The sequence below is a fragment of the Pipistrellus kuhlii genome, unplaced genomic scaffold, assembly GCF_014108245.1.
Source record: "Pipistrellus kuhlii isolate mPipKuh1 unplaced genomic scaffold, mPipKuh1.p scaffold_m20_p_1, whole genome shotgun sequence".
Lineage (NCBI taxonomy): Eukaryota > Metazoa > Chordata > Mammalia > Chiroptera > Vespertilionidae > Pipistrellus > Pipistrellus kuhlii.
Window position 1 is genome coordinate 62,670,356 of NW_023425404.1, and position 9,155 is coordinate 62,679,510.

The 9,155-nt window shown below is 49.2% G+C and overlaps 1 protein-coding gene across 1 annotated transcript; it reads left to right on the forward strand.

The window, feature by feature from the left end:
- Positions 1–4,871: 4,871 nt before the first annotated feature.
- On the forward strand, positions 4,872–8,631 carry LOC118724870 (choline transporter-like protein 2). The gene is given in 4 exon segments (XM_036448566.1): positions 4,872–5,337; positions 5,339–6,389; positions 6,392–6,955; positions 7,320–8,631. Coding segments are annotated over 4 exon segments (2,115 nt in total). The 5' UTR covers positions 4,872–4,944; the 3' UTR covers positions 7,427–8,631.
- The last annotated feature ends 524 nt before the right edge of the window (positions 8,632–9,155 follow it).

The following is a 9,155-nucleotide window of genomic DNA, read 5'->3' on the forward strand; positions in this document are numbered from 1 at the left end:
TCCTCAGGCCTCTCTCTGGGTTTGATCTGCATCCCCTTGGCAGTCAGTGCTGGGTCACGGTGCCCATAGCAGAGGGCAGTCAGTCTAGACTTCGGTCATTTGGGATGTTATGGACCCTGGGTTTTTATATATTAGGACTAGTGGCCCAGTGCACAAAATTCGTGCATGGGGGGTGTCCCTCAGCCCGGCCTGCACCCTCTCCAATCTGGGGCCCCTCAAGGGATGTCCCCTGTCTCAGATATCAGGCCTAATACAGCAGTCAGACAGCCCTCTCACAATCTGGGATCACTGGTTCCTAAACGCTCACCTGCCTGCTCACCTCTAACCACTCTGCCTGCTGGCCTACTTGCCCCCAACTGCTCCCCCAGCCAGCCTTCTCAGCCCCAACTGCCCCCTTGCCAGCCTGATTGCCCCCTCACTGGTCTGATCCTTCCCAACTGTGTCCCCCTGCCAGCCTGCTCATCCCTAACTGGCCCCCCATCTGCCTGCTTGCCCCCAACTGCCCTCCCTTCCAGGCCTGATCACTCTAACCACCTCTGCCTCAGACCCACCACCATGGCTTTGTCGGAAAAGACATCCAGAAGGTCTCCCAGTCTAATCAGCATATATAGAAGATAGAGACCTGATGTTCAGATGGAGGCCAGCTGGTCTGCCTTGAAGGGGGTCCTGGATCAGAGTGTGGGTCTGGGATCAGGGTGGGAGGCTGGCTTGGGCAAGGGGCCTGGGATGGTTTGCAGGCTGCCCATGCCACCAGGGTGGGGGAGGGGTCCCCGCTGGAGGGCATGGCTGACCTGGGCATGAACCGAGAGCCTTTTGCAGGCCAGCCATGCCCCCATCAGGGTGAGGGTCCCTGTTGGGGGAGGGGGAGGCGGCCTGGGTGAGCGGTTGAGGGCATTTGGGAGTGGTTTGCAGGCCAGCCAAGCCCCTGGCTTTGTCCAGAAGGATATCCGGAAGGTCTCTGAAAGGTCTCCCGGCCTAATTAGCAAATTACTCTTTTATTAGTATAGATTCTGTGCACTATACAGCATAGTGCCTAATTAGTATTTGCAAAATCTGAGACAAAAGGTCCAAAAACAAAGTAAGTGGCAGAACAGGTCCTTGAATCAACACCTTCAGATCAAGCAAGAACTTTCTGCAACACCAGGATGCTTATCTGATGGCTTGAAAATATACCTCTTTTCCATTGTATTGACATAAGTTTTGCATAAGCTTCGGCCCATCTATTAATTCAGTGTAAGCAAGTGAAATCTTTATTTAGTTCTTCATAAGCTTTCTCCTTCTCTATTCTCATTCCTTCATCTAAGATCCCTATTCAGGAAAGTTGTTTTCCCCACAGGAAAAATTCATTTTCTGTATTTATTAATTTTTTTTAAATGGAATGTAGTTAGAAAGTTACTGAAATATTAGTTTAGAGGCCCAGACCTGCAAGCTATCAAGAAAGGAGGACAGCTCAGCTGGTGCGGCTCAGTAGTTGATCATTGCACTATGAACCAGAAGGTCATGGTTCAATTTCCAGTCAGGGCACATGTCTGGGTTGTGGGCTCAATTCCCAGTGTGGAGCATGCATGAGATAGCTGGTTAATAATTCTCTCTCGTCATTGTTTCTCTCTCTCCCTCTCCCTTCCTCTCTGAAATCAATGAATATGCACCCCGCCACACACACACACACACACACACACACACACACAGAAATGATATTTTTAAATGCATAATCATCTGGCCACTCAGTGTATATCCTATTATAATATGAAAATTGTCCCCTCGACCAGTTCAACCAGCAGACCAGCAGACAGGCTGGCCAACCACCCATGTCCCCTCCCTCTGCCAGGCTGGCCAGACCTCACCCATTTACAAATTCATGCACCAGGCCTCTAATATACTTTGTGTGTGTGTGTGTGTGTGTGTGTGTGTGTGTGTGTGTGTGTGTAATTTGTGTATAACTTTTTTTTAAAGAAGGGAGGACAGTAGAGTCACACTGAATTTGTATATAAGTTGCCCAGCCTCTACCAACCAGTGCTAGTTTGCTGGACCTCCAAAACCAAGGACCTAGTCTCTTTGAGTTCCCCAAGTATTTCCCAACTATGATTAAAAAGATGTTTTGAAACACAAGATGAAAAGATGTGATCAGAGGCCAAAGGTATAGGCTGCTAAGAGAAGAAAACACAGGAGATGGTTTCCACATGATAGAGGAGACAGGAAATGTGTGGGCAGGTGCTCAGGGCTGGGCTTCCGCCACTGCAAAGAATGGAGGGAACAGACTATGTACAGTGCTTGTGGCGATGGCTTCCGGCTCCACAAAAAAGCACAGTAAATAAAAACACACCCAAAAAGGTTGTTGAGCTAGAGGCAACAGGAGATGCTAGGATATATCTTTCTCTCTCCCCTTGTACTCAAATTTGCTAGCTCAACATGCTGTATTGAGCACTCATGTGTGAGATCCATGAAGCGGCATCATTTCAATACAGCCATTAGGTGTTAAGAAAGGCCCAAAGACAGGAAGAGGCATCTAGTGAACAGATTACCTACCCTGGCTCAGTGCTTCTCATCTACCATATCTTCAGCTACTTCAGCTGAAAGAGAACACCTAAGATTGTGAGGGGAGGGGGGGGGGGGGAAGAGTTGCACTTTTTTAAGCTATAAGGAATAGTTCTATAGCTAATTCTTCTGTATATTGAGTTGAGAACCACTAAGTAAGTCAATAGAAGCCATAAAAAAAAGTCACTTGTAATGAGCTTTTAACTAAATTTAAACTCAGGATTCCAAAAGCGGTCTGAAGCTTTTGTCCTAATATGGTAGGCAGTTAAACAGACATGAGCAGGGCAAGGACGATGGGTCAAGTACAAGTCAACAAGACAGAAAGCCCAGGGAACCCAGCTTTCCCAATGAACAATTGTAGGGTGGGACCTCATCTTCGGGGTGTCCTTTCCTCCCCTAGCATATCACTGGTCTCCTGGGTTTAGACCCCCTGACCTTTTCTCCCTAGAAATAACATCTAGGCCTCACTTGTATTTCAGCTCTAGGCCCAGAAAAGCAACAAAACCACACAAGTGACACCAAAGGTGACCTCAGCACCAGCTATATTGACTAATGATCCCCTACCCTGGCTCTGAAAAGACCCAAAAAGGACACACGTGGCAACTGATGAATACTCTATTGGGATCCTCTCCTGGGTCTCCTCAAAAGCCCTTAGGAAGGAAGACCCAGCCTGCTCTCCCACCTAGGAGTACACCTGAGCCTTTCCCCTCTCTTACTCCCCTGGCTCATTACCTACCTTTACCTTCCTCTCTCCTAAACTCCAAGGACCCCTCCCCTTTTTTTCCCCTCTGTAACTTGTTTCCCAAGTTCATTGCTTCTACGGCTCACTTCTACCTCTGTGACCTTCTAAACATTCTCTTGCAGTTTGAGTCTTGATACTGAATTCTTTCTAGCCAGAACTCCAGTACCAAGGCTGCTGAACCCAGGTCCAGTCTGACCCCACTGGGCTAGCACCTGGGGGCTTTCTCACTGCCAGCAACACTATGGAAAATGGTGAAAAGACACACCAAAGACAAATGCTTCCTGTTGATTGATGGTAACTGGATTGCATAAATCACCTAAGACAAGAGCTAACCCAGTAAATGGGAATACAGCATCTTCCCCATGTATTTTTTCTGTTTATCAATCTAGACTAAAAATAATCCAGAAGCCTCTTAACAAAGTTATAGGATATCTATATATAAAAGTTTTAAAACAAACTAAATTGACTAATCATAATTTCAGTGAACTAGTACCCTGGGAGTGGCAAACCATGGCCCATTGACCAACAGCCTGTTTTTGTAAATATTGAATAGCTTACTAAAATATAACCCTGCCCATATATTTAAGAAAAATTGCCAACTACTACTCATACAACTTAACAAAAGGAAGATAAATAACCCAATCAAAAAAAATGGGCAATGGACCTAAATAGACACTTTTAGAAAGAGGACATGAGGAAGGCCAAGAGATATATGAAAATATGCTCAAAGTCACTAATCATCCAAAAGATGCAAATCGAAACGATAGTGCTGTACCATCTCACACCTGTCAGAATGACTATCATCAACAAATCAACAAAATACAAGTGCTGGCAAGGATATGGAGAAAAAGTAACCCTCTTGCACTGCTGGTGGGAATGCAGACTGGTGCAGCCACTGTGGAGAACAGTATGGAGTTTCCTCAAAAAACTAAAAATGGAACTCCCATTTGACCCAGTGATCCCACTTCTAAGAATATATCCCAAGAAACTAGAAACACCAATCAGAAAGGATATATGCATTCCTATGTTCATAGCAGCATAATTTATAATATTATAGCTAAGATTTGGACACAGCCTCGGTACCTATCAGCAGATGAGTGGATTAAACAACTGGTACATCTACACAATGGAATACTACACTGCTGTAAAAAGTACCATTTCCAACAGCATGGATGTACCTGGAGAGCATTCTGCTGAGCAAAATAAGTCCATTAGAGAAAGATAATATCACATGATCTCACTCATTTGTAGGATATAATGAACAATATAAACTGATGAACAAAAATAGATCTAGAGATAGGGAAGCATCTATCAGACCATCAAACCTCAGAGGGAAAGTAGGAGAGGGTAAGGGAGGGAGATCACCCAAAGGACTTGTATTCATGCATATAAGCCTAACCAATGGACACAGACACCAGGAGGGTGAGGGCATGAATGGGAAGGTGGGGGTTGGTGGGTGAGGGGTAATGGGGGGATAAGAACAGGTATGCAATATCTCAATCAATAAAGAAAAATAGGCCCCGCCTTCCCTGCCCTCCCCGGGTTAGTCCCCTGGCCTCTGCTCCACTGGGGCCGATCAGACTGATTTGGGCCGCCCACCAGTCGGACAGTCCCTCCCTTGGGATACCCATCGGGCCAGACCCCAGAGCCGCGGGGGCGCCGCAGGGATGGGGAGCGACCCCCAGCATTACTACGGGAAGCACGGAACTCCACAGAAGTATGACCCCTCCTTCAAAGGACCCATTTACAATCGGGGCTGCACAGACATCATTTGCTGTGTGTTTTTCCTCCTGGCCATCGTGGGCTACGTAGGGATCATAGCTTGGACTCATGGAGACCCCCGAAAGGTAATCTACCCCACTGATAGCCACGGTCCGTTCTGTGGGCAAAAGGGCACAAAAAATGCGAACAAACCCTACCTGTTTCATTTCAATATTGTGAAGTGTGCCAGCCCCCTTGTCCTGCTGGAATTCCAGTGTCCCACCCCCCAGATGTGCGTGGAGAAATGCCCCAACCGATACCTCACCTATCTGAGTGTTCGCAGTTTCCCGGACTATGAGTAAGTACTTCAAGCAGTTCTGCGTGCCTGGCTTCCAGAACAACAAGGCTGTGGCGGAGGTGCTTCGGGATGGTGACTGCCCTCCTGTCCTCACTCCTAGCACACCATTGGCCCAACGATGCCTCCCAGCCATTCACACCCATAAGGGGGTCCTCGTGGTGGGCAACGCGACAACCTATGAGGATGGAGACGGCATTCGGAAAAACATCACTGAGCTGGTGGAGGGCGCCAAGAAGGCCAATGGGGTCCTGGAGGCTCCGCAGCTGGCTATGCGGGTCTTTGAAGATTACACTGTCTCCTGGTACTGGATTGTCATAAACCTGGTCATTGCTATGGTGATGAGCCTCCTGTTCATCGTGCTGCTCCGCTTCCTGGCTGGCATTATGGTCTGGGTGATGATCATCATGGTGATTCTAGTACTGGGCTACAGTATATTTCACTGCTGCATGGAGTACACCCGACTGGGAGGTGAAACCGGCTCTGACATCTCCCTGTTGGATCTCGGTTTTCAGACAGATCTCCGCGTGTACCTGCACTTGAGGCAGACCTGGATGGCTTTCAGGATAATTCTGAGCATACTTGAGTTTATTATCATCTTGCTGCTCATCTTTCTACGAAAGAGAATTCTCATCGCCATTGCACTCACCAAAGAAGCCAGCAGGGCTGTAGGATATGTGATGTGCTCCCTGCTGTACCCACTGGTCACCTTCTTCCTGCTGTGCCTTTGCATCGCCTACTGGGCCAGCACTGCCCTCTTCCTGTCCACTTCCAATGAAGCTATTTATAAAATCTTTGGCGATGCCAACACCTGCCCAGTTAATGGAAAAACCTGCATCCCTGAGACCTTCCCCTCCTCCAACGAGTCCCGCCTATGCCCTGGAGCCCACTGCCAGTTCACCTTCTATGGTGGTGAGTCAGCTTACCACCGGGCCCTGCTGGGCCTACAGATCTTTAATGCTTTCATGTTCTTCTGGCTGCCCAACTTCGTGCTGGCTCTGGGCCAGGTCACGCTCGCTGGGGCCTTTGCCTCCTACTACTGGGCCCTGCACAAGCCAGAGACCTGCCTGCCTTCCCGCTCTTCTCCTTTAGCCGCGCACTCAGATACCACACGGGCTCCCTGGCCTTTGGTGCCCTCATTCTGGCCATCGTGCAGATCATCAGAGTGATGCTGGAGTACTTGGATCAGCGCCTGAAAGCTGCCGACAAGTTTGTCAAGTTCCTCATGACCTGTCTCAAATGCTGCTTCAGGTGCCTGGAGAAGTTCATCAGATTCCTCAATAGGAATGCCTACATCATGATCGCCATCTATGGTACCGATTTCTGCATCTAAGGCTAAGCCAAGAACGCCTTCTTCCTGCTGATGAGAAACATCATCGGAGTGGCTGCCCTGGACAAAGTTACTGACTTCCTCTTCTTGTTGGGCAAACTTCTGATTGTGGGTAGTGTGGGGATCCTGGCTTTCTTCTTCACCCACCGTATTAGAATCATACAAGACACTGCACAGCCCCTAAATTATTGCTGGGTCCGTATACTGACTGTGATCATTGGCTCCTACCTGATTGCCGACGGCTTCTTCAGCGTCTATGGCATGTGTGTGGACACATTGTTCCTCTGCTTCTGTGAGGGCCTGGAAAGGAATGATGGCTCTCAGGAGCGACCCTATCTCATGTCGCCTGAGCTGAGAGACATCATGTTGAAGGGGAGTGCGGAGGAGGGGAAGCAGGCAGAAGTCCGGGAGTAGGAGTAGAGAAGGAGGGAGGTCAGGCTCCTTGTTTCCACCCTGTAGACCAGGGGTGCATGTGCGGCTTCCTTGCCTGGGCGTGGGGAATGCTTGTGTCCCATTCCTGAGCCCACTGTAGCTGCCCCTCTCCGGTCGTGCTTCCTAACCTTCTGAGGCATCTGTGGCCCCTGGCTGCCCTGTCCCCAGAGGCCCTTGCCTGTGAGCTTCCCTCATGCCACCTGCTCTGGGGTCTCTCTCTGCAGTGGAGGACCTCGAGAGGAATGATGGCTCGGCTGAGAGGCCTTACTTCATGTTTTCCAATCTCAAGAAGCTTTTGAACAAGACCAACAAGAAGCCGGCGAAATCTTAAAGGCCCCACCTTCCCCCCACCACACCTCCCTACAAGGTCTCACGCTGGGTGCTCGGCAGCTGGGTCACAGCCTCCAGCCCCTTGGGCTGACAGGAGTCCTGTCATTGCCACCCCACCATCATCCAGTTACCACCAGTTTCTGGAGACCCAGAAGATTTGTGGCATCTCCTTCGTATGCCAAGGGACAGTCAGGCTTTTCATGACGCCCCCCGCCCCCCCAAGACTGTGCAACCAATCTGGCCGGGATGGGAAGGAGTCCCATCACTGGCCGGGATGGGAAGGAGTCCCATGAGGGCTCTTGATGTGTCTGGCCCTCGATGGGGCCCAACCTCTGTGGGCTGCGTCCAGCTTCCTGTTCCCTCCTCTCGGGGGATGGTGTTTGTGTCTGTGGGAACCACGGCCACAGTAAGCTCCGGCTCCTGAAGGCCCTCGTTCACATGGGATCTGCTCAAGACAGGACCGAGCCCCTTCTCCAGAGCTGAACAATTGGCACTGGGGCTGCCACGTGTTTCTTTACTATTTTTCTTAATCTAGCTGTGCATTAAAGGTCTATTAGTTTTTTTTCTGTCTCAACAGCTGAAATGGGGCCACTGAGGAGTGCCTTCTGTTATCTGGTATGGCTGCAGTGGGGTGTGGTACTCGTGCCCAGGAGGGGTGTCTCCTGGCATGGGGGCAGCAGGGCGCCCTGGTTGTTGATGGGAGATGAGGGAGTGAGACTATTCTGGGAGGCTGCTTTGAGCAGGAGGAAGGAGACCCCTAATAGCCGCCTGATGGAAACCTGCTGTCTGGATGGCTGGCTGGCGAAGCTGGACTGAGTTTCTTCCCTCCCTCTGCCAGTGATTGACACAGCTCTTTCTAAGAGAGAAGAGAAACTGAATCCACCCAAGGGACAATTTCAGGGCAAATGCTGCATGCACAGCGGACCTCCCTGACCAGTCACCTCATTTTGAGGATCCTTTGGCTAAATTGGTTGAACTCAGGACCTGGTCTCCTGGTGTTCTCCCCACCATATCCTAAGGCCCCTGACTTCATGTCTTTGTTCATCAGCACAGTCCCAAGATCCCAGAGAGGGAGAGATTCCCGCCTGGGGTCTCCATGTCCTGCGCCTGTTGCCAGTCCTCCCTCCTCCCTCCCTGTTCTGTCCACACATCCCTGCGTGTAACTGCATTCCAACCACTAATAAAGTGCCTATTGTAACAGAAAAATAAAATGTACAATTCAAAAAAAATTTTGCCAATTCTGATCTAAAGCTGTTCTCAAACTTAGTTGTGTAATCAGTTACATGGAGAGCTAATAAACATAGAAGCCCAAACTTTTTATCAAGTTCCCAAGTAATTGAGATACACCAAAATTTGAGAACCACTGCTCTAGATCAGTGCTTCTCAAACTTTAATATGCACAGGAGTTACGTGGGGACCATGTTAAAATAGATTCTGCTTCAGAAGGTCTGGAGTGGGGCTTGAATCTCTTTTTCAAAGAAGCTCCTAGGTGATGCCAATACTGCCGATCAATGGACATTATGAGTAGCAAAAATCCAGATCAGTGCTTCTCTGACTTGGCTGCACATAAGAATTGCCAGGGAAGCTGTGCAAAGTACAGATGCCACCCCAAAAGTTTTTATTTACTTGGTCTGGGTGTGACCTGGGCACTGAGATTTCGTTTTTAAGTTCCCCAAGGGATTCTAATGTGCAGTCTAGTTGGAGAACCTTTGCAGCACACCTCATCATCT